This window comes from Quercus lobata, chromosome 12 (genome assembly GCF_001633185.2).
Source record: "Quercus lobata isolate SW786 chromosome 12, ValleyOak3.0 Primary Assembly, whole genome shotgun sequence".
Classification (NCBI taxonomy): Eukaryota; Viridiplantae; Streptophyta; class Magnoliopsida; order Fagales; family Fagaceae; genus Quercus; species Quercus lobata.
Window position 1 is genome coordinate 22,587,107 of NC_044915.1, and position 26,637 is coordinate 22,613,743.

Consider the following 26,637-nt stretch of genomic DNA (forward strand, 5'->3'; position numbering starts at 1 on the left):
TAGAAAAATAAATGGATCCAATTGCCTACTACTTATAAGGTGGTCTCACCAAGATTGATGTGTGTACGTGCTCTCATTGATCTGGGTACACAAAATTGGAACCATGTACTTATTGATGAGATTTTTCTCGTGTGTGATGTTTCTATTATAAAGAGTATTCCATTTTACAAATAAACTCATCGCCTCCTTCCTTCATGAAGCTAGAGAAGGCCTAAGGATGTGCTATTCTGGAATAGAAATGTTAGGGGGAGTTCTTGGAAAAAAAAATGCCTATTATACATTGCAACAAATACAACATATAGCTAAGTTGGGGGAGTCTTCAAATGCTATTGTATGATTAGGCAAATGTGCAAAGGGCAAAAACAGTTCCTCAAAAAATAAAGAGAGCTTGTTAACCGTTGGGAAAGACCAATCTCTACTCTTCAAAAGAAAAGGTGCTGAAAAATTACGATAACACAACAATACCTCACAACATTTTCATAATTCTCTTGTTGTGAATTGTGGTGAATCTCAATATAATTTATTTATATTTTATTTTGACTTATGAGGAGTTAATGACTCAATGAAAATATAATGAGAGATCAACCAAATTTCATTATTAAATAAAAGAAACAGTCTTTTTTTTCCCCTTGGGCTGAGCTTAAAAACTTCAAAATTCAAATCATAGATGGTGTGTAAATTGGTTAATTTTCCCAATTGCTCCTCCAGTTTAATCAAACAATTAAACAAACAAAGAATACAGAAGGGCAGTTTGGTAATGATTTAAGATTCAAAATATAGTACTATTTGTTAGTCGTTATGGAGTACATAAAACAACCAAACCATGGACAAGCTTCCGAGCTTGTTGCCGCCATTCCAACCGCTACTGCTCTTTCTCTCTCTCTCTCTCTCTCACATTCCCAAAAAAAGAAAACCAAAATAAATATCCTATTTTTGCATCGAAATCCAATCCCTCTCAAGAAATCAAATCTCACCCACCCCAATAAAAAAAAGAGCATTCACAGGGGTGGCCAAATCTCCAGGTATTTCTATTTCCTGAGAAACTCCTGCGTCTCTTTTTTTATTTTATTTTACATACTGTTTGTTTCCAGGGAAAATGTGGGAAAATACGATATGGGTTTTCTTTGGGGGGCATGAATATGATAAGAACGAGAAAGATTAGTCTGCTGAGACTCACAAGTTGTGGGGGCTTTTCATGTTTTTGAAACTAGGGCTATATATAATAAAACAGAGGGATCAAAGTTTTCTGATTTTATTTTCTTTTATTATCAAGCTAGCTTCTTTTTTTTTTTCATTGATTCTGGTGAATTTTGCTAAGTATGTGGTATATTCGTATTTTTATGTGTTAAAAGATAATATTAACATATGCTTTTACCCATAATTTTATTTTCAGGAATTAGAGAACTAGTTCTTAATCATGTTTTGTGCGTGTAGGGTTAAACTTAGGTATAGTTGCTTAGGTGATGTATTTTAGGTTCTCTAATTAAATTGAACTAGATGGTTGTATTGATTAATACAGAAAAAAAAAAATGGTATCTACTCAAAGGACAATTAAGTTCAACCATGTAATTTGTTCGTCAATCCAAACACAATGCTGAGTTTTATTGAAGGGAATTTAAGGGCTCTTGTTTGGATTGAGAGGGGAGGGAGAGGGAGTGGAGTAAAGTAGAGTTGGCTAAAAATAGGCTAATTTTGAAACAATTTTACTTTATTCTACTCTACTCTACTCTACTTTTCCTCCCTCCCCTTAATCCAAACAGGCCCTTAGAGTAAAGTTGACTGAAAATAGGTTAATTTTGGACCAATTATACTCTACTCTACTCTATTCTCCCTCCTTTCCCCTCAATCCAAATGGACCAAAAGATACAATACCGAATTATACCTAATTTTTACCTCTATATATATAGCCATGGCCTGCCATAAATTTGATAAGTCACATTACAAAGCTATGACTACAAGAATCTTACAACTATCATTCAGTGACTTTGAAAAATTTACCCACAATCCATCACATGATATTTCTTCCAAAGATTTGAACCAACCATATAATACACACACACATATGAAGGAAGAATGATGGTCGTATTACTATAGTTCTGCTTCTCTGGTGTAAAATTTCCAATATGTCCTGGTTGTTATAAGCGAATGGAATGACAAAGATAGTTTATATTCTCTGATTGTAGATTGCAAATTTGTAACTTATGTCCCTTCTATTCCAGCCAAAGAAAGAGGATTTCTTGATTTATATAATGCGGTACCTTTTTGTTGTTGATTTTCTTGTTTCTGTGTTACCTCGTACAGCATTTTTCCTATACTGAGCATAAATCCAAAATTTGGTGAAATAAGCTGGAGTAACTGGTTGTTGTGGGAAAAATGAGCTTTGAAAAATTTTAGTTTCAAGTTTGGATAGTAACTCTTGCATTATTACTTGAGTAATATACCCTGGAGGATATCGACTCTTACATAATAACTTTTGGTATCAAAGTAAAAACTCACTGAAACAGGCATTGTGGCATTGGGGTTGAATAAATTTTAGATAGGAAAATCTAACATGTGGTATCTTAGTACCATATATCTCACAACTATAGCTCCTTGGTAGTTAGCAACTGAGATGTTCCTTTTTTGTTTATGCTGAATCATGCAGATCAATAATTTTCAAGGAAACAGATGGCCACCCTTCAAGATATTTGTGTTGCAGCTGCTATTAATATTCTGTCTGCATTTGCATTTCTTGTGGCGTTTGCAATATTGCGGCTACAACCTGTCAATGATAGAGTTTACTTCCCAAAATGGTATCTCAAGGGTTTAAGAAGCAGCCCAAAGAGCTCTGTGGCTTTAGGCAGATTCGTCAACTTGGACTTCAAAATGTACATGAGGTTTTTGAATTGGATGCCTGCTGCATTGAAGATGCCAGAACCTGAGCTTGTTGAACATGCAGGGCTTGATTCTGCTGTATATATTAGGATCTACCTTCTTGGGTGAGTTCATAGTTTATAGTTCCTGTGAATTTGTATCTCTGTATTTTCCACTGTGCATGGTATCCTAATCCTTGTGACTAAAACTAATTTAAAGACTCCCTTTTTTTTTTTTTTTTTTTTTTTTTTTTGCAGTTTGAAAATTCTTTTCCCTATAACCATTCTTACTCTTGTGGTTTTGGTACCCGTAAACTGGACTGGGAAGACACTAGATTTAGCAAAGTTTAAGAATCTTACATTTAGCAATATCGACAAGCTTTCAATATCCAATATTCCTACAGGATCGAAAAGGTGAGAAATGATTCAGTTCCACAAACATGTATATATTCAGTTTAGATTCTCAATTTGTATGTTTTTTTTCTTATAGGCTTATAAGCTTTTTTCAGTTATTTTGTAAAGCTGTGTAACAATTCTTTCTCTTGCAGATTTTCTGTTTTCTTATTTTTGATAATTAAATTTTCTTGACATTATTTTTCTTCAAGTACAAAGGGCTAAAAGTGATAATTTCATTATGGTTCAGTGGAATGAAGGTGCATAATTCTTTTCACTATTATATCTAAAAATTGAATGGAATTATATGATTTTGAATGCTATTTCAACTAAGTTTGACATAGTTTGAAATATCTCAAACTTTACACCTACATTACTTGTACTACTTGCCGTCACTACTAATGGAAAAACTTATCAAAGATTGAAATCATAGAACTGTTCATAATTTAAGTTTCCATATTGAAATATGGTATACCGGAGGAACCTTCTTGAATGTTGATTTCTCATGAATGGTACAAAACACCATTAACAGCTCTTATCCTAATTTTTAGCATAATCTTGGGTTTTCTCAATTTAGTGAGTGAGTACTTGAGTTTGTCTCATTGATTTCTTTGAAAAATATGTTCTTCTGTTTCTTTTTGTTTTTATTTTTCATTTTTTACGTAGTCCAATTTGGAAATGTTGGTCCATACTGCTAAGAAATTTTGTGTTATTCTCTTCCAGGTTTTGGGCTCATCTTGTAATGTCGTATGTCTGCTCATTTTGGACATTCTATGTTCTTTACAAGGAATACAAGAAAGTAGCTACTATGAGGTTGGAATTTTTGGCATCTGAATGTCGTCGTCCAGATCAATTCACTGTAAATTTTAGAAACTTGTCTTACATTATGGTTTTTTCTGTTTCTTCAGGCTTGTAGACATATTCTATAAGGAGCAAATTATGATTAATCGAATAATCAAGTACTATGATTCATAGAATAATTACATGTATGGAAATACTAATTAATAGGAGAGATACTATAGCCTCTTATCATAGATGAATATTAGGAAATGCTAAACCTTCAATCCAAGTTCAATCTTTATCTGATTATGGGACTTATCCATGTTGATCTATTGCGGAGAACGTAGAATTTTATAGAGAAACATTCACTTGTGCACAATGATATCAGATAAACTAATCTCTTGCTTTTTATTAATATTTCTTTAAATTACCCTTATAATGCTTCAAAAGTTGAGGGCTTATCTGAAACCTACACTCCAACACATGAATAAAAAGTGCCAGTCTTTAAAAAGTGAAAAACCATATTATTCAAATGGAGTTATTCACAAGTTATTAGAATGTTTTTCTGCTTTCCTGTATCATATTATCTCTCCATGAATTTATACCGTGTATTTAAAAAAAAAAATTATTCAGTCAAACAGTAAAAAATTCCACGTAAGACTGCATACTACTAATAACGCATCTAAAGATTTAAAGAAAAAAATTATTTGTCATCATTGTTCTGGTTCCAGATATCAATATTCTGCATGTATGGCATATAACTCCATTTTAATGACAGGATTAAAAATAAAAATAAAAATAATTTTGCCTGATTTAATTCAGTGGTCCATTTGAATTAGAATTCATGAAAACTTGCAAACACTTACATAACTCTCTCTCATGCATGTGCGCATACTTGCTCATTAATTTGTAGTATATAGCCCTTGTTTTACCTATATTAAACCATACCTTGTGAAATTTTGTTTAATGCAATCTCAACTATTAAAGAGTTTCATTAACATGTTGCATTTGTATACCATACACTTCAAAACTTTTTGTGAGAACTTCATCATATACCTTCACATATAGCTGGCCAACCAATTTATTTATTGGTGACAAAGATGCTCCTAATTTGGTATCTGTTAGAATAATGGTTAAATAATTAAATTCACCATTTGCTAACAGCTTAAGGTTTTAGGACAATTGAGAATTTATCATGTATCAAAGCAGGTGGCCCTAAGTATAAACCTTGTCTCCACTCTACCTCCCAATATAAAAGTTAAAAATTCCATTTTTTGGGGCCCATTTATTTAGGGAGAGTCTGGGCCAATACGTGAAGGGGAGTGTTAGAATAATGTTTAAATGATTAACTTCACCATTTCTTAATAGCTTAAACTTTTGGAAGAATTGGTAATTTAATAGTCATTCTATATTCTTGCCACTAGCATATCTGAAGAAAAATGTGTATGTGTGTCCATTGGTTGCTCCCATTAGCATTTTCTTATATACGAATTTCATTTCAGCCTTCTGTTTATAATATTTACTCTTAAGTCCTTTTGCAGGTTCTCGTGAGAAATGTTCCCCCAGATCCGGATGAATCAGTCAGTGAGCACATTGAACATTTCTTTTGTGTAAATCATCCTGATCATTATCTGACACATCAAGTGAGTAACTGTATCAAATTCTGTTAATAGTTTGACTGGTGCAGGCAATAGCATATAGTTACATGAAGCTCCATGTATTTTAAATTTTGTAGGTTGTACACAATGCAGTTAAGCTTGCAAAATTGGTTGAAAAGAAGAATAGCTTTCAAAACTGGCTTGTCTACTACCAAAATAAGTACGAGAGAAATCCTGTGAATAAGCCTATTATAAAGGTACTTCTCTCCGAATGGTAAAATTTGGCTTTTGTTCTTGTTGAATTAGACACCTTTCTAATTGAGCCCCTTGTCTTACTTGCATAAAATGAAAATGATAATAAATTCATAGTGATTTAAGACTCTTGAGTTCATCTGACCTCCATTTATATATAGACAGGTTTCTGGGGACTTTGGGGAAGTAGAGTGGATGCTATTGACCATTACACTGATGAGATTACAAAGTTGAGTGAAGAAGTAAGTCTTGATTTTGCACTGGCAAATGAGGTTTAGTGTCATCTTTCTAGATTCTTTTTTAACATTTAGTGTCCTATTTCTTGTAGGCTTGTTATTTTTCTGTAAGTACTTTATTCTTTTTTACTGTTATTATTGTTGTTACTGTGGCTTTGCTATTATTTGTTTTATGTCCTTTGCTTTGCCACCTCATTATTTGCTCATGTGATTGTGTTTACATGGTTAATGGTCTGCTTCATTCTCCGTGTTGATGGTAGAAAGTACAGCCTTTTTTTCAAACTCAGCTAGTATGTTTGTCATCATAAAGTACATGATGAGGCCTGATAAAATTTTATGATAACATCTAAGAAAATTTAAGAGTAAATTAAAGACTTGCCAGCATCATACTATAAAATATGGACAAATTTTGTTTTCTTACTAGTTTGGTTTAAATTATTGGAACTACAAATTTTTTTTTTTTTGGTGGGGGGATATTGGGAATGGCTAGGTGTTAAGAATGTTTGAATAATGTCCCTGTTTACACAGGTTAGAGATTTGCAATTTTTCTTTAGTGGAAGAGTGTCACTCAGGCTATATTATGTTTGCTATTTGAAAACACTGTCTTTGGAGAAGGATGACATTGACATATAAGAAGTGATAAAATAATGTTAAACCTTCTTAATGCCTGTATATCTTCTTGACATATAATGATATAACAGAATGTGCTAATAATTAGCTATTATTATACATTGTTTATATTAGCCAATGCAGTCCTTATATCGATGCCTCTGGATCTTCTCTTCTTTTCTGAAAAATGAAACTGATTGATAAGGATGTTTCTCTTTTTTGTCCTTTAGATGTTTAACAATGTTACTTTCATTCAGGAAGAAGCAGAAAGAGAAAGGGTAATTATTGATCCCAAGGCTATAGTTCCAGCAGCATTTGTTTCATTCAAAACACGATGGGGAGCAGCTGTCTGTGCTCAAACTCAGCAATCAAAAGACCCTACAATTTGGTTGACAGATTGGGCTCCTGAGCCACGTGATGTCTTTTGGGACAATCTTGCGATTCCATATTTTGAACTCACTATTCGTAGATTGCTTATGGCTGTTGGTCTATTTTTCCTTATTTTCTTCTTTATGATACCAATAGCGTTCGTTCAATCTCTGGCCAACATTGAGGGCATTGAGAAGGTTCTTCCTTTCTTGAAGCCACTAATAGAAAAGTAGGAACCTTTTCCTTCTATTATTAAATGCCTTCTTTCAGTATGTCAAACCCATTCTATTCTTGAATTGAATGAATCAATTTTTTTTAAATGCTATACTGAACCTCTTGGCTTTTACTGTGCTATTTTCTTGGTTTCATCATCAAACGAAATTGTGAGCTTTCCAAGCTAAAAGGAGAATCATGATATTATTATTATTATACTAATATTAGGGGGCACACTGCAACTATAAGTTAACAATATTGACAAATTCATGCTCATGTTTGAACTGGCTTTCTTATGGAAAGAATGTGGTAGGATGTAGACACGGAGAAAGTGCATATTACTTAATGATTTCAATGTCTACATGTTTTATTCCTATTCATATGCTGAAATTTAGGAAAAATATACTTATTTTATCTTCTTCTTATTTCCTACAGTATAAAAGCACATCAAATTTTATTGTCGTGCATTAATAACTGAGGCTTGAAATCTTTGTGCAGGAAAGTTGTCAAGTCTGTAATCCAAGGATTTCTCCCAGGCATTGCATTAAAGATATTTCTTATTGTACTTCCAAAAATTCTTATGACTATGTCCAAAATAGAAGGATTTACATCACTCTCATCATTGGAGAGGAGATCTGCTCAAAAATATCATCTATTCATACTAGTTAATGTGTTTCTTGGAAGTGTTGTCACAGGAACAGCACTTCAGCAACTTCATCAGTTTATTGACGCCCCTGCTGGAGAGTATGCTGCTCCTTTATTTGCTCATTTGTAAAAATGGTCTAAGAATAAGTACATTATGTTACTTTTTAGTCTTTTCCATCAACGCAACCGGAAAAGGACAGAATATAATATTTTGTTCGGCAAAGCATAGTTGAGATCAATATTTTGTGTCAAGAAGATCCCTTCAATCCTCAATTTCCATTTGAAACATTTTCAGAGAAATAAATCATACACTACCCTGAATTAATGTGATTGAATATAATTTCCAAAGAGCTAAACTCAGCACCTGCTCTCTCCAAACTGCAGAGCATGCTTGTGTTCATAATATTCATATCTGGATCTATTTATGATGCAATGTGTTAATTACAATAAAATATTTATTGAAAACTATGAGTACTTTATGCTTGCATTTTGAAGTCCTGGGATTCTTTCTAGTGTTCCTTTTCTTGTGCCATATCATTACAGATTGTCCTACTGAAAATGAGAATATCCAACATCAAAGGTTCTGCTGCTCATGCAGGTTTGCCAAAACCATTGGTATGTCTGTCCCAATGAAAGCGACATTCTTCATCACCTATATAATGGTCGATGGATGGGCTGGGATTGCTGCAGAGATCCTCAGAATGGTTCCATTAGTTATATTCCACCTTAAGAACACATTTTTGGTTAAGACAGAGCGAGATAGGGAGCAGGCAATGGATCCTGGTTTTTTGAGCTTTGCTACTTCTGAACCTCGGATACAGTTGTATATCTTGCTGGGGCTTGTTTATTCTGTCATCACACCCGTACTTCTTCCATTCATAGTTGCCTTCTTTGCCTTTTCCTTTTTGATATTCCGTCATCAGGTACATCAAGATATAGGGTTGGCTGTCATCTTTAAATGTTTTAACACGTGTATAAATGCATCAGATAGAAGCTAGGATGTGGAGAAGATAAAAGAGAAAAAAAAAAAAAAAAAAAATCAAATGAATGTGTATTGAAAGTTAGTGCAATATGTTTGCAGTTAAGAGTTCATTTTTATTTTCACTTAACCCCTGGCAACTGACATGCCTCTCTTACGGTTTCAAGCTATAACATAAATTTCTATATTTATTCTAACCAATCAACATCATACCTACTAGAATAATTCTTTATATGTTATGAGTTCTAGCATACTACTAAAAAAAAAAAAAAAGGGAAAATGTTGTGGCTCCCTATGTGGCAGTTCCACATTAGTCAAGTTGTAAGTGTAACCCTTAAATTATGCATTCCACGCACCTTGAAATGAGTGATACACATGCAATGACAACTTAGCCGTGAAATGTTCTTTCAGTTCTGTAAATTTTCTTTAGCACATTTTCACTATTTATATTTTAATTTTCTTGGACCTTGAGTTGGTAAAACTCAATAGACAAAATATCCTGCAGAAACCTCATTATCTGATCGATTTCTTTTTGCAAGATTATCAATGTGTATGACCAGAAGTATGAAAGTGGGGCATCCTTTTGGCCAGATGTTCATCGGCGCATAATTATTGGCTTGATAATAGCTCAAATTATTCATATGGGATTGTTGGGTGCTTCAGGTGCTGACAAATCGACAACACCATGTCTCATTGCACAGCCGATTTTGACACTCTGGTTTCATAGATTTTGCAAGGGGCATTTTGAATCTGCTTTTGTGAGATTTCCATTGCAGGTTAGTGAGGAAGACATTTGGTGAAGAGCTATTTTTATATGTTAAGCTGTATTTGTCTTCCATCTTTATGAGATTAGTGGATTCATAAAATTATGGCAAAATTTTAGTAATGGATTTTTGATGAGATCATTGACATATCCTGAAGTTGAGGTGTCAGCTTTATTCTGGTTTCTTTAAGTTTTTGTATTTGCAAAAAGGACCATTCTTATAATTTTTTACTAAATTAAATGCTAAAATTAATACCAGCATTCTTTCACATGTTTTTTTCTTTTTAGGACCAGCTGTGGAAAGAAGTCATGGTTTGAGGAAAGCCCAATCCTCCTATGAACTGTTTTGTATTCCAAACTTCTTCTGTACTTTGTCAGATAGTGATAATACAGAACATAGATGGAAGATTGCCACATGTGACCTCCTATTCACAACTACCCATAAAAGAGTTCATTGTGTTTTAAATACAAGACTATTTATGCTATACAACTTCTTAGACAATTCTACATAGTATTACAGGCACAAACTACCCCAACTCAAATAAACTTCAATTTATACAAATAGGACACTTCTTGTGTCTAGTGCACTAATGCTCTGGACACAAGCCATGGACAATGTACTAGACACATTGGGATATGGACACTTGTCCAAAACTGGACATGTGTCCAAAGCAATTGATGCACTGGACACAATCCCAACCCATACAAATAACCCTTACATGTTGAGACACATCACACATGGATATAGAACTTTCTGCATTGTACCTAGGGGAAACATATATGTACTTTCAATACTAAATAGAATGGGTGGTATGCATTCAAAAATCACTATATTTCTTATGAAATGCCATTTACCCTGATATACCTGATGGTTTGCCCATGGTGTCCTCATAAAGAGAATGTCTCTTGAACAATGTACAGCCTACCACCTTAGTATGAGCTACTGATGAAAAATGTACAGGAAGCTGACACTGTTTCTTTTTCCTTGGCCATAATTTTTTGAAAAGATTCTGTATAACATTTTTTTACAGGAGGCCATGGTGAAGGATACACTTGAAAGGGCTACTGAACCAAACCTGAACCTGAAAACCTATCTTCAGGATGCTTACATACACCCAGTTTTCAAGGGCAGCAAGTTGGATATACCAGTAGCCATTGATGAAGAAGAGAACAATCCACTTGTTCCTACAAAGAGGACTTCTCGTCAGAGTAGTATTCACAGTTTTGATGTCAGTTCTGAAGCTGATCTTTGAGATATTAGGAAAGAATCATATAGTCATTCCATAAGCACAGGGATTCTAATAATCTTTTTTCAATAATTGAATAGGTACATGATAAAAGTCACTCCTCATGAATGCTCATAAAGTGCGAAGTGACAGACAACTTTATAGAAAGCACAGTGGTATTGCCTCTTGAGAATTCCGGTAACCTCTTGACCAATAACTTTCCCTTTTTTAAATTTCAATGATATCATTTCTAGCAGAAAATGTGTTGAGTTTTTGGCATGCTAGAAAGCTAACTTCTCTGTGACAGCTTTGTTTTTACCAGGGAAATTATTTGCTGGCTTGAATTATTGTTTCTTCCAAGAAACCTGTGTGTAAGAACTAAGAAGACTGTTTGAGGTTGTGCAATCTCTCAATTGGCATTCTGGTGGAATAGAAAGAGTAATTTGCATCCATTTTTAAATTTCAATCAGATTTGGGGAACTTTTTGGATTGCCAGGAAATGAAATATGCAGATGCACATGACATGGAGGGCCTAAAGAAAACTTTGTTCAGTGTACATCAAAGCAGCTTGGGGGTCTTTTAAGGTCATTGTGCACAAACAAATGGAAACCTCAGATTTTTCTACTCTCTTTCTATAGATCACTCGTCTTTTGCCAAACTCATGTCTGCAATTCTTACATTAAGTGATGTCTTTAATTTAGAATGTGAAGCATGTCAGTTTCCATAGCTCTTTTTCAACTTGTGGTCATGGTCATCAGTCTCGATCCTTCAATGTTGACACACAGACATATATGTTCATTCCCACTCTTCTATGTTGAGTTTCCTTATTTTTATTATATTTGTTGACAATTATTTTCAAATGACACGTTTGTTTTTATTGAAAGAAGGATCCAAGTTATCTCATATTGTTTCTAAATTTTATTGAGAAATCTTTATTCAATTTGATAATCCCATTAAGATTCTTCAATTTGGTAATGTATTACGATAAATCACAATCTTTTATAAATTCTTTTTTGGCTGATCATCAAACTAGCTATGCACAGACCTTTAAATTCAATGATGTTGCTGAACGAAAGTAGTTCTATTTGTTAGAAGTTTGCACCTTGTTCAATACCCAGGTTCTCAATCGGCTTTGGGGTGATGTTCTCACTGCATGCCATTTCATTAATCGTATGCCTTCTGCTATTCTGAATTATAAGTTTTCATTTTCTCTTTTATATCTTGATTACCAACCACTTGCTCATTTTGTGTTTTATACAGTGTTTCACCTTACCTGCACTCCTTTGTTGGTATTATTTCCTCTATTTCAATTCCATCATCTTATAAGCAAGTCTTATCTTCGTCCAGATTACATGTTATGGAAGAGGAAATGAGTGCTATTTATAAGAATCAAACCTAGGAGTTTCTTCCTTGTTGGGTTTACACTGTAAAGTACTTTTCTGATGGATCTGTTGAGCACCTTAAGACATAATTGGTTGTCAAAGGGCACACACAAACATATGGTGTTGACCATCTAGAGACCTCTCTAGTAGCCAGTCTCAATTTCGTTCAGATTTGCTTTCTGTTGGCATTTCTCTGACTCAAAGGAAATATGTCCTTGATCTTTTGTTTGAAATTGATCAGCTCTTGGGTTCTTATGTTGTTGATAATCCTATGGGCTCTACTGTTAAACTTGATTTTGAGCAAGGACAACTATATATTGATGTCAGTTGATACCGGTGCTTGGTTAGGAAGTTGATTTATCTTATTGTTACTAGTACTGAAATTTTTTATTCCGTTGTTGTGTTTAGTCAATATATACATGCTCCCTGTCAGCCTCATTATGAAACCTTTTTCATAACTTGTGTTACCTGAAGGGTGCTTTTGGCCATGGATTGCTATATGGGCCTTCTACTTCTTGTGACTGGTTTTAATACTGACTGGACTGGTATTCTATTTGATAAGCTTTCTATCTCAGGTTATTTGATCCTTTAATTGAGGTAATCTTATTATTTGTCATAGTGAAAAGTATAATGTTATTGAGCGCTTTAATGTTGAAACTGAGTATAGAGCTATAGTTCATACTAGTTCAGAAATGTTATGGGTTCATTCCCTCATTCAGGACATTGATGTTGATGTTCCTACTCGGCTACTCCTACGTGGATGTGTTATGATAATCAAGGAACCATTTTTATTGTGAATGGTCTTATTTTTCATGAGTGCATCAAACATATCAAGATTGACTATCATTCCATTCAGGTTACTGATGAGGAGACACATTGTCACTCCCCATGTTCACTGGAATGATCAATTAGGTGATATTCTTATAAAGCTGTTAATTTTTGCCTCCTTCCAGTATTTGTTTTTCAAGCTGGGCAGGGGTGTGCTTGATCTGTATGCTCCAGGTTGAGAGGAACAGTTAACAGTTAACAATATTATTTTATATTTATTTGTATGTTAGTTTAACAGTATTCTTATAATGAGATCATTCACTTCAATATAAATATATAGGCTGCTATGGTGAAGGGGCTAATTAATTAAGCCCTAAACTTATTTTCTAATCCCTTTCTTTTTGTTCATTTTTCTTCCCACCAAACTCTAATCTTCCATATTTTTCTATTCAACTTACAAAATACAAGCCAAAACTTGTTTAATTGTACATGATGATCCAACTCAAAAGCATTTGTTGGTGATATCATAAATAATACAATGGAAAAAGCAATGTTGTTGGGGGGACACCTCAAGCTCAAAGACCCAAGCCATCGCAGATGATCATGCAATGGGATGCTTCTCATATTTTGAAACACGCTTTCTAAAGATCCTATATATACATACACACACAGCGTGAGGGAGGATGGGTGTTGAAATTGAAAAGGAAAATCCAAAGCATCATAGCAAAGTTCAAGCTGTAGTGGCAGAGTCAATTTGGGCCAGTAAGTTGTTAGAAGCAGTGCCATACTGTGAACGGTTCATCCATTCCTTTGAAGAGCTGATGCCACGTGGTTTAGGAAGTTAGAAGGCAGTTAGTGATTGAGCTCCACGTGTAATACTTAGATAGGATTTTTCTTATAACTGCTTTTCCCTCCAAAATAGGGAAGCTAGTTTTTCTGTTTTCTTTGCTTGCTTAGACGGTACATATATAGGATTAGATGCTATGTATTATAACTCAGTTGCTTGTATTCATTTTCTCTAATCAATAAAATCTGAGTTTTATTTAGAGAGAGTGTTCTAGAGTTTTTACAATGGAAAATGAAGCATGGAAAAGCAAATATTCATTTTTTCAATTTTGCAGATTTGTACCTCCTGCACCCCCAGACCTCCCTGTTGTCAGTTCTATATCTTTACCACCTCAACTTCATCCACCTAAATCAAGAATTAGCATAAACTCGAAGGATATATATAGTTAAATAAATAGACATCAAGGAGAGAAAATAAAATACAAGACAAACAGCATTAACAAGATCACAGCCACAAGAACAAGCATCCGGATTCTGTAGCAGCCTTAGACTAATGTTTTCTAAAGCAGTCAACAACTATGGATCCAAGTATGAAGTATCAACATTATGGGGGCATTGTTAAGGATTTGCAATTCATTTTAAAAAAGAGGAATTGCATGAAAAATTTTCAAAGTATAAAATTTCTTCCTTCCCCTAGACTAGACAATAAAAACCCAGTAAAACTTGATTCCCTCCCACTACTTCCTGACAGTGAAGATTCTAGTTTGAAATTTAAAATATTTGACATGAATATTATTCAAAACCCCAGATGTAAATGGCACACCAAATGCACTCTACCTCTGGCATTATGGCTACAGTTGCAGTAGACACATGCACACGACCCTGTGTTTCTGTCTAAGGAACGTTGAACCCAATATTGAACACCATTTTCAGCCTTAAGAATAGAGAAATAAATACATAAATAAAGATACATCAAGTCACATAGAAACAACAATTCTGATGGAAAGTTAGGAACACATACATCTGAGCTTGATAAGGGAATGAAAGGAGCATTAGAATGCATGCAGAAGCAATTTCAGAAAGAAAACATAAAGGATGAAATGTAGTACAGAAGCATGTAACTAATTCATATACAAGTCCAGGAAATCTGTAACGAAACAAGTACTAATATTCCATATATTCTGTAAGCTAGACCCACTAATCTCCTGTCAATGGTTACAACTTTGACTACATTGGCTAGCATCTTTTTCCGCATATGTCAAATAGTGTGTGTGTGTATATATATATATATATATATTTCTGTTTTCCAGTGATGTGTGCAACTAGAAATGAGTCCATGGCATAGATTTGGAAGCATAGAAGAAGCATGTACCTACAAGAGACGGTGCCATACTCTTTTGCCAAAGCTGAAATGAGAAACTAGCACGAGAGACGAGAGATAAGAGTCAGAAAAGAAAGAACAAAATTTTACATGGTAACTGATAGTCTGATATCAAGTACCATGTAAATTTTTATTCTTATTTTTATCCTAAATAAAAAAATTACCCACTTTCAATTTTTTTTTTTTTTTAAAAAAAAAACACTAGTTAGTGATCATTGATTTTCCCATTTTAGAGCTACAAATTTTTTTATAAATTATTGATGTTGTAAGTGATTATTAGTAAGTAAAAAATTGATGTTAATAATGTGCTTAAATAAAAACAAGTAAGAATTTGTCACATCAACCATTTGTAAAAAATTTGCAATTCTAACATTACTTAAATATTTGGAAAGGTTTGCCAAATTAATATTTCACACTTTTGTGTTCGAGGATACAATCAATTAATCAAGGACATAGCCTCATTGTGATCCTCACTTATGCTGATAACATTATCTTAACATGAAACAATCTAGAACAAATTGAGGAGATTAAGAAAATTTTGGGAGAACAATTCCAACTTATAGACTTTGGGAATTTGAAATATTTCTTGGGCACACAAGTTTCTTGATTGAAGAAGGGAAGGGAATCTTCTTATCATACCGCAAGCTTTTTTTTTTTTTTTTTAATAATTAAAAAAAAGACGATTTTATTTCAAACCTTACATAAATTAATGGGTGTTAGGACATATGTAATTCACTTGTTAGGAACATATGTCATTATTTTATGTAATTGGCTAATCCTTTGACAAAACGCACTTTACTTGTATTTGGGTAGATTTAGGATGTGTTTAATACTTTAAGAAACATTGTTTCAAGTTCAAGAGTTAAAACCATGCAAGTCTATCCAAGAATCAAGTGAGAAAGTGCTAAATTTTAAAGCTCGATAGCTGCTCGACACCTCTCGATAGTTAGGCTATCTGTCGAGCTATTCAAGTGATTTTTATAGCAATCTGGACATCTCTCGATAGCTAGGTCGATCGATCGAGCAAATTTCTGTCCCCTCGACACCTGCTCGACACCTCCTTGATCGATCGAGAATTACGAAATTAAGATTTCCATATCTGATTTTCGGCCCATGCTGACATGTATGTGTAGGACTTCTTTCTTCCTAATCCTAGACATATATAAAGCTTATTTTAGAGGCTATCACATAAGAGAATACAGGGAGAACATATGCAAAAGGTGACCGATGCTTTATTCTCTCTAAAAAGAAGCTATTGTGTCTTTGCGCCTTAGAGTTTTGTAACCAAGTGCTTCTTGATCTTCATTGTTGATGAAGTGAAGAACTTTGCAGCCAACATCTTCTTCTAGTTGGTGTGTTAGTCACGTACTGGGAACAGTGCATCATTGGTTAATCACGTATTGGGATCTGTGCAAAAAGGATGGTGTTCATATATTGAAGAGTTCAGAGGTTCTGAAGCGGTAGAAGGTTTTTGCTGTGAGTTCATCTACGAGGATTGTAAAGTCTAGGGACAAAAGTTTTGTACTAGATCTGAAACTTCTCTTTACTATAGTGAATTGCTTTTTGGGAAGGTTTCCTCCCAGGTCTTTTACTATGAAACTAGTTTGTTTCATTGGTTTTCCTGGGTCATCATATCTTGTCTTATTTATTTTTTAGCTGTATGATTTTGACATGATATTGATGTTTCTTTATTGTAACAAGTTTTATTCATAATAAATCTAATTAACAACTTGGGTTTAAAACTTGTTAATTCTATCAACTGGAGTCTAAATTTCCCAACAAGTGGTATCAGAGCGGGTACACTCTGATTGGATTAATTTCCTGAATGTGATCTTTGATCCCTGTTATCATGGATCGTGGACAATCTTTTTTGATTCCTCCTTTATTTGATGGAACTAATTATGTGTATTGGAAAGTTCGTATGAAAGTTTTTTTGCAGGTTTTAGGTGAACAAGTATGGCAAGCTGTTGAAGTTGACTGGATTAAGCCAAAGGAAGCATCGATGGATTGGTATGATGCAACAATCATAGCGGAAAATTTCAATAGTATGGCCTTGAATGCTTTGTTTTGTGGGGTGACCAATGAGGAATTCAAGAAAATATCATCCAGAGAAGTTGCTAAGGAAGCATGGACCATTCTTGAGACCACCTTTGAAGGTACCAAGGCAATAAAGATTGTGAAGTTTCAAAGACTCACTAGTAGTTTTGAAGAAATAAGGATGGAGGAGGATGGGACCTTTGATGAGTTCTATGCTAAACTCAAGGATATTGTGAATTCTGCTTTCAATCTTGCAGAATCTATTGCGGAATCCAAAATTGTTAGGAAAATACTTAGGTCCTTACCTGAAAGATTCCATACCAAGATCACTGCTATTGAGAAAGTGAAGGACATTGATCAACTTCCTTTAACTAAGCTTGTAGGGAACTTTCAAACCTATGAGACGGGATTAGGCTCAATGGGAAAAGGTGGAAAGAGTAAAAACTTGGCTCTTAAAGGTATAGAGGAAGAGATTGAGGACTCTAAAGATGAAGATGAAAGTGAAGATGAAGATGAAGATGAAGATGAGGATGAGGATCTAACTTTCATAACTGATGAGATTATCAAGCTTCTTCAATTTAGGAAAAAGGATAAGGACAAACCTTCTAGGAAATCTAAATCCTTAAGGAATGGCAAGAATGAGAAACCCCTCATCCAATGCCATGAGTGCAAAGGTTTTGGTCATATGAAGATAGAGTGCCCAAACTACCTCATGAAGGAAAAGACCAAGAAGTCAAAAGACAAATGGTTGGTTGCTACCTGGAGTGATACTGAGAATGACTCTTATGTGGGTGAATGTAGTCACGTTATGGCCTTTGCTGCCTCAACGAATAAGGTGATTGTGGAAAGTGCTAATGACAGTGAGGATTCTTTTAATGATGAAGTACCTAAGAAGATGACCCTTCAGGAAGCCTATGATAAGCTATGAACTAAATTTATAAAATCTGAGAAGACTTCTCATCTTTGTAGAAAAGAGCTTAATGAGGTAAAAACTGAAAAAGCTGATCTGTTAGTCAAACAAGATGAGACTACAAGGTTAGTTGAGACTCTTGTTATGGAAAACACCTCATTAGAAGAGAAGGTCAAGAATCTCGAGGTTGAGCTTAGTCAAGCTAGAACTCAATAGAGAGGATGTCTAGTGCAAAGCTTGATGAGATATTGAGTGCTCAAAAGCCTAGTTCTGATAAAACTGGCTTAGGATATGCTGTTTCCTCCAACCCCTCCTCTTCCACGGCTTCTGGATCAAGGACTGTCTTTGTGCCACAATTTGAGATAGGTGATAAATGTATGAAATCCAAAACTGTTTTGGCTAATTCTAAATCCTTTGTTAGACATCATGTTTGTCACCATTGTGGTGTTTCTAGACACATTCGTCCTAATTGTTTTAAGTTGTATCCTCATAAGCAATTGTCCATACGGTCACAGGCTTCCTCTCAAGGACCTACACCTTTGTTTGGAGAGTTATTAAAAGCTTTGGGCTTTTTAACTCACTTTCAGGAGAATTATAATTCTTCTATGTCCTTAAGTAGACATATTAGGACATGCGCCTTTTCATCTTCACGGCCAAAGACTCGTGTTATGTGGGTGAGAAAGAAGCCTATGTCTTTTCTGTTTATCTTCTGCTTTAATTCTTTCTATCTAAAGTAGGACTCTCTTTGCTTGATTTCTTATCTGCTTTTGGAATTATGCTTTCATGCATTTGCACCTTTCTATCATGCCTTCATGCATATGCATATTTCTTTCATGCTTTCATGTTGTTTGTCTGTTTTTGTTTGGTTTTTTAGTTTTTATTTTGTTTGTTTTTCAAAATAAAAAGAGAAAAATAAAAAAAATATAAAAACAGTGTGTGTTTTGTGTACATTGGTACTTGTGTACCTTGGATGGCCATTGAAACAAAGTTTTCTAAACTTTGTATCTTTTGTAGTTTAGATGAGCATCTCTATGCACAACTAAGCAAGTGAGATTTGTGGCTCTTGTTTGTGATGAGTAAGATTAAGTTATTTCTTGTACTTAACACTTGTATCACTCTTTTTGATGGGAATGACTAAAAAAATCCTAAGAGAAAGACATAAATAACCATCTCATCACTGTTGCCCGCCAATCATGAAATAACATCTGTGTGCTTTGGCATAACAAAATTGGAATGTCAAAAGTTTAACATAATGGGGTATTTCTTTTCTATCTCTTATATGTCCATGCATGATTTGCTTAAAAAGAAAAATATGTAAAGAAAAATAAAAAGCAAAAAGATCAAAATGCTTTATATATGATTGCAAGCGTGTATTCTAGGAAATGTGAGAGTTATAGGATGTACCTTGAAGGTGATAGTCTCCATCAAACAGTTATGATTTTGTGTGAATTAAAGTGATTCTCTCATATCTCAAATCGTCATAACATGTATATACTTATGCAATCTTGCGATGTTTTTCACACACGACACGTAATATTCTTTGCTACTCTTGATACATGTGCAGTTACAATGTAATTTGGTCATCACAAGATTTTACATGTGTTAATGTATGCTCACTAAACTGTCTTGACTTGTTTTTGAAATATAAAATTGGTTAGACTTGTTTAATGTGTTTGTGTGTTTTGGGATCTATGTGCATAACATTTTTCTTATTGAGAGATTTGTTTTTCACATGTTTTGCGTCCTTCTATTATCTTGTCATCCATAGCATATTGTTTCATTACATTCATGCATTTATATGGATTTCTTGTGCCCCCTTGATCATCCTTGATCATTTTTATGTTTTTCGGGTGAAACTTTCTAACTTCTTGTACCCTTTGTCAATCATGACAAAAAGGGGGAGAAATTGTGGAGATTTTGTGGTTTTTTTTTAAGATTCTACATCTTAGGGGGAGAAATACATGCCTCTGTAAGAGGGAGATGTGTTTCATCTTGTTAGGGGGAGTGCTTACCTCCTTCTTCTTGTACACCAGTCTTGTGACCATGTTTACATACATTGTACTTTTTCTTCTTTTTATCTTGATGTATGTTTCTTTCACCTACCCTTACATGTGTTGTTTCTTTTCTATCTTTATACACATGTTTCTTATATATTGTATGCAATCTATTATTTCTGTCTCACACTAAGATACCTTGATGAATTTTGTTTAAAGTGTTTCAGAAATACAGGTTGTCAAAGTCTTCCTTGCCATAAACTCTCTTCTTGCAAAGTTTTTCAAGAGTCTGTGTTATGATAGATTTTATTGTATACAACAAGTGAATATGAGTTGAGTGATTTATGACTTCCCTCATATGTTCATTTGTTTGTTGTGGTTTTGTCACAGGTTGCCGAAGGGGGAGATTATTAGGACATATGTGATTCACTTGTTAAGAACATATATCACTATTTTATATAATTGGCTAATCCTTTGACAAAACGCATTTTACTTGTATTTGGGTAGATCTAGAATGTGTTTAATACTTCAAGAAACCTTGTTTCAAGTTCAAGTGTTAAAGCCATGTAAGTCTATCTAAGAATCAAGTGAGAAAGTGCTGAATTTTAAAACTCGATAACTGCTCAACACCTCTCAACAGCTAGGCTATCTGTCGAGCTATTCAAGTGATTTTTATTGCAATCTCGACACCTCTTGATAGCTAGGTCGATTAATCGAGTAAATTTCTGTCCCCTCGACACCTGCTCGACACCTCCTCAATCGATCGAGAATTACGAAATTAAGATTTCCAAATCTGATTTTCGGCCCATGCTGACATGTATGTGTAGGACTTCTTTTCTCCTAACCCTAGACATATATAAAGCTTATTTTAAAGGTCGTCACATAAGAGAATATAAGGAGAACATATGTAAAAGGTGACTGATACCTTATTCTCTCTAAAAAGAAGCTACTACGTCTTTGCACCTTAGGGTTTTGTAACCAAGTGCTCCTTGATCTTCATTGTTGATGAAGTGAAGAACTTTGCAGCCAACATCTTCTTCTAGTTGGTGTGTTAGTCATATACTAAGAGCCGTACATCATTGGTTAGTCACATATTGGAATCCGTGCAAAAAGGGTGGCGTTCATATATTGAAGAGTTCAGAGGTTCTGAAGCGGTAGAAGGTTTCTGCTGTGAGTTCATCTACGGGGATTGTAAAGTCTAGAAACAAAGGTTTTGTACTAGATCTGAAACTTCTCTTTATTATAGTGAATTGCTTTTCGGGAAGATTTCCCCCCAGGTTTTTTATTGTGAAACTAGTTTGTTTCATTAGTTTTCCTGAGTCATCATATCTTGTCTTATTTATTTTTCCACTACATGATTTTGACATGATATTGATGTTTGTTTGTTTTAAAAAGTTTTATTTATAATAAATCTAATTAACAACTTGGGTTTAAAATTTGTTAATTCTATCAACTGGGGTCTCAATTTCCCAACAATGGGTCTAAACTCTAAACTCGTAATCTTGTTATAAGGTATTCAGATTGCTTCAAAAACTTCAAATACTTTACTAGGTTCCCTTTTTCTTCTCTCTTAGCATTTTATATTGTTGGAGACACTTTATTACATTTGATTAAAAACTTTAGGTGAAACTATTCTTTTAATCCTTAATTATGTGTCATAACTCAATTTTTTCCTGGCCTCTTCTTGCTGTCAAAACTGACTGTAACTACTCAATTTTTAAATAAAAAAAAAATTAATTATAAGAACCAAAGATACTTACATGTCTTTTTTTCTTTCTTTTTTTTGCTCAAAAAAAGATATTTACGGGTCGAACTACTCAAATTTATAAAACAATGTTACTGACATCACTTGATTTTTGAAAAGAAATGGAACTAGAAACAACATTAAACTTTATCTCAAAAAAAAAAAAAAAAAAAAAAAAAACTGTTCCAAAATTGTATAAAATAAATCAATGCAAAATAAAGACTTAACAAATAATTTTGGGACTAAATTTGTGTGAGGGGCTGTACAAAATGCATTGTCACAAAGTGTAAACCGAATACAAGCCACTCCTAAAGGGCACTAATTAGAGAAGGAACCAAGTGATATTAAAGAAGTCTTTCTGGGACCGATGTCATCACATAACAAGTAATGTCATAAAGACATGATTAGAATCATATTTATTGTGCCCCAACAACTTTACATCACATATAATGTGGTTTGGTATGTCCCTTCTAGGGGCAAACTGATAGCTGCCCATTCGTATCCTATTGACCCACACGTTTAATGACAAGCATCAAATCAACTCAAAAACTTGAGTTTAGGGAATACTTTAGTTTTGGGTGAAAAAAAAGATAATAACTAGCTTGTATAAATAGGGTTGAACAATACGAGTATGAAAATGTAATCTCATAACTTAAGCTCTCATTTACTGACTTTATCATCGGAGTGTCATTGATAATTCTTTTGGGAGAGGGCCGAACTCACCCAAATATTTAGTATTTGTGTAAAAGACATTATCAATGGATCATCCCCAATCAGACGGTCTTCCCTTCTCTAAAGAATCCCACCTCCCAAAATTTGTAAAATCTATCCTAAGATTTATATGGGGAAAGAATGTCACACTATTGAGAAATTGTGAGGGGGTGGTCAACCATTCAACTGAAGATTCGAAGAGTGAGGGGGGAAGCTACATCCGAGTAAGGGTAACTTTGGATGTTTTCCAACCTCTTTGCCGAGGAAGGATAATCAAGCTTGATGAAGAAGAGAAAATTTGGGTCAATTTCAGGTATGAACGATTACCAAATATCTGCTATTGGTGTGGCTGTCTTGATCATGGATACAAGGAGTGCAATCTCTAGATTTAGAGTAAGGGTACTCTCCAAACAACTTCCCAACAATTTGGATTGTGGATTCGGGCAATTCCGATGGGTTCATCAAGGAAGAACGTGGTTCGGGTTTCGGGGTACTATGAAGATAGGAGGGAAAATATCTCGACACAGCGGCGAAGGGCAAGCAAGTCAAGTCCGACTCCAGTGCCACCACCAAAAACTATGAATCAAATAGATAAGGAAAATTCTAATATGGAGGTGGATTTTGTGGAAGTTCCAAATTTAAAATCCCACGAGTCCATGGTTTTAAAAAACAATTCACATCCTATTTTCCAGGATCTCGAAAATAAAGGAGTTTCTTTTTCTTAGCAACTAAAGGATATTGATGATGATCTTGGGATTTATGAGGATCCCTTGAATTTAGCACATGCCACAGTTACCAAAACACGTAAGAAAAAATCTCCACCATTTGATTTGGGCACGTTAGGGGATAACCTGGATGCAAGTCAGAGTATGTCATGTGCTCCAACTCTAGTTCCTCCACTCCTTCAGAATCATGCTACACCCCTTCACGATATTTCCAACAATTTACAGGTATCTGATATCCCTAATGGCACTGCCCAAGCCAAATGGAAGCGCTATTCTCACCATAGATGATTCTATTGGTTCCAAACAGCCCATGGACATGGTTATTGATCATAGTGAGTTACCAAGCAAGAAATTTTTGGTTTCACACAATGATAAAGAAAATTACTCTATATTGGTGGAGGTTGGCTTCTAGCCCCGCCAAGAGCAATGAGTTGCATAGTTTGGAACTGCAGGGAGCTTGGGAACTAACTAGCAGTTTAAGAGCTTGTAGAATAAATGAAGGCAAAAACTCCCTCTGTTGTGTTCTTAGCCGAAACATTGGTAGACGAAGCAAGGCTAGACTATGTAAAAGATCAGATTTGTTTTGATAAGAAGTTTTTTGTTCAAAGAATTAATAAAGGTGGATGTTTGGTGCTGTTTTGGAAATATGATATCAACATTGATGTAGAGTTCTCATCACTAAATTATATTGATGTTATGGTCAATAAAAATTTCGGGAAAGCTTAGAGGTTCACTGGTTGCTATGGTGAGCCTGAAACACATAAAAGACATGAATCATGGGATCTTCTTCATCATTTACATAGTCAAAACTCCTTACCCTAGCTTTGTGCTGGAGATTTTAATGAGATTACCAGGTAATTTGAGAAGTTAGGAGGAAGATTAAGACCACACAACCAAATGCAGATATTTAGAGAAGTTTTAGACGAATGTGAATTTATGGATTTGGGGTTCAAAGGCTTCCCTTACACTTGGAGTAAACATTATCATAGTGGGGTGTCAATTTGGGAAAAATTGGACTGAGTAGTTGCTTCACATGAGTGGTTTACAGAATTTCCAAGTACTCGAGTACATCATATTGACAGCATGACCTCTAATCATAAACTGTTATGGGTTGATTTATCAAACTTGGAATTTCAGCAAAAGAAAAAAATGTTTAGGTTCGAAGAAATGTGGCTAGCTGATAAAGGCTGTGGTGAAATAGTTGAAGGCGTATGGCAAGCCAGCTATGAAGGGGCTAAAAAAACAAAGGTGATTCGGAAATTGGAAAATTGTGGAAAGGAATTGACTAGATGGGGCAGGAATTGTTTAGGCAATATTCGAAGAAAGTTGGAGAAAAAAAGAAAAGAACTAACACGGGTTGAGAGATTAGCTTTACAGGGAGGAGGTTCGTTTCAGGTTGCGCAATTGCAGAAGGAAATGAATTTGCTTATGGACAAAGAAGAGAGGATGTGGAGGCAAAGATCACGTACACTTTATATTAAAGATGGGAATCGAAATACTTGCTTTTTTCATTGCCGAGCCATTCAAAGAAAATGAAAACACTGCATTGTTGGAATCCGAAACCAGGCCAATGAATGGTGCATCTAGCAAGATCAGATTTCAGCAAGTTTCTTGGAGTATTTATCAATAGTTATTTACTTCATCAAATCCAAAAGACTTGACAGCAGATTTAGATTTCATTCCTCAGATTGTAACCGAAGACATGAATGATATTCTAACAGGTGAATTTCAAGCATGGGAGGTTGAGGCCGCTTTGAAACAAGTGGCTCCACTCAAAGCTGCGGGACCGGACAGAATGCCTCCCTTATTTTATCATAATTTCTAGGACTTGGTAAAAGGTGATGTTATCAACACTATTTTGAATTTTTTGAATTCAGGTTTTTTGCCTAAACCATTAAATCATATATTCATTACCTTGATTCCAAAAACAAAAAATATGGAGAGAGTTACTGAGTTTAGATCCACAACCTTTGCAACATACTTTACAATTTTTTTTCAAAAGTATTAGCAAACAGATTGAAGAAAGTGTTACCTCATATCATTTCCAAACATCAAAATGCCTTTTTGAAGGGTTGCTTGATCATTGATGATATCCTCGTGGCTTTTGAAACACTGCATTATATGAAAAATCATAACTCGCGGAGTTTGGGTTTTATGGCCCTCAAGTTATATATGAGTAAATCCTATGATTAGGTTGAATGGTCTTTTTTGAAAGATGTCATGTTGCAGATGGAGTTTAATGATCGGTGGGTGGCTCTAGTCATGGAATGCATCACTTCTGTGACATATTCCATTTTGATTAATAGGGAACCCAATGGAAACATTAAACCAAGTAGAGGTATTCGCCAAGGAGATCCACTTTCCCATACCTTTTCGTGTTGTGCTCGGAGGGCCTACATAGATTGATACAAAAAGCAAATTGTAATGGTGATATCAAGGTGTATCTATTTGTCGTAATGGCCCAAAACTAACACTCTTGCTCTTTGCAGATGATAGTCTTTTGTTTTGTTAGGCTACCACCCATGACTATCAAAAGGTTGGAGATTCTTTCTTCCTATGAATAGGTCTTAGGGCAAAGACTGAATAGAGACAAGACAACTCTTTTTTTTAGTAAATCCACTCCTATTGATATGCAAAATTAGATTATGGGTGATCTTGGAGTTACAGAATTGAAGCAATATGAAGATTATTCGAGCTTGCTCGCTATGGTGGGGAGGAATAAAAGAGTGAGTTTTGATCAATTGAAACAACGAGTATAGAAGAGATAATAGGGATGGGAAGGAAAAAGTTCTCATTAAATCAGTGATTCAAGCAATCCCCAGGTATACCATGAGTTGTTTTAAGCTTCCGTTCACCTTGTGTTATGAAATTGAATTGCTCATTAGGATATTCTGGTGGGGACAATGGGGGGATAGAAGAAAAATCCATTAGATGAAATTTGATGATATGTGAAAACATAAAGATCAAGAAGAAATGGGTTTCAAGGATCTCACAATGTTTAATGAGGCAATGTTGACCAAATTAGCTTGGAGACTCCTTCATGATGACAATTCCTTCTTTTATAGAGTTTTTAAGGCAAGATTTTTTCCTAAAGGGTCTATTCTTGAGGCAAAAGATTCATCTTCAGCCTCGTATGCATGGAGAAGTATACTCAAGGGAAGAGATGTTATTTCTAAGGGTGCACTTTGGAGAGTGGGTGATGGGAAACAAATCAAAATATGGGGAGATAATCGGTAACCATTTAAAAATAAGGCCAAAATCACCTCACCTGTGTTGTATGGACA

The 26,637-nt window shown here is 34.7% G+C and overlaps 1 protein-coding gene across 2 annotated transcripts; it reads left to right on the plus strand.

Annotated features, from left to right (window-relative positions):
- Positions 1 to 834: 834 nt before the first annotated feature.
- On the plus strand, positions 835 to 11,796 carry LOC115970071 (CSC1-like protein At4g02900). 2 transcript variants are annotated; one of them, XM_031089740.1, is made up of 14 exons: positions 835 to 1,022; positions 2,645 to 2,978; positions 3,111 to 3,266; positions 3,969 to 4,104; positions 5,567 to 5,668; positions 5,761 to 5,880; positions 6,037 to 6,117; positions 6,978 to 7,318; positions 7,801 to 8,046; positions 8,546 to 8,870; positions 9,466 to 9,702; positions 10,721 to 10,918; positions 11,017 to 11,113; positions 11,223 to 11,796. In XM_031089740.1, the coding sequence occupies exons 2-13, from the start codon at positions 2,668 to 2,670 to the stop codon at positions 11,041 to 11,043; spliced, it is 2,280 nt and encodes a 759-aa protein (XP_030945600.1). In that variant the 5' UTR covers positions 835 to 1,022; positions 2,645 to 2,667; the 3' UTR covers positions 11,044 to 11,113; positions 11,223 to 11,796. The 2 variants fall into 2 exon arrangements, with proteins under 2 accessions (XP_030945600.1, XP_030945601.1); XM_031089741.1 differs by having other exon boundaries at positions 11,238 to 11,796.
- The last annotated feature ends 14,841 nt before the right edge of the window (positions 11,797 to 26,637 follow it).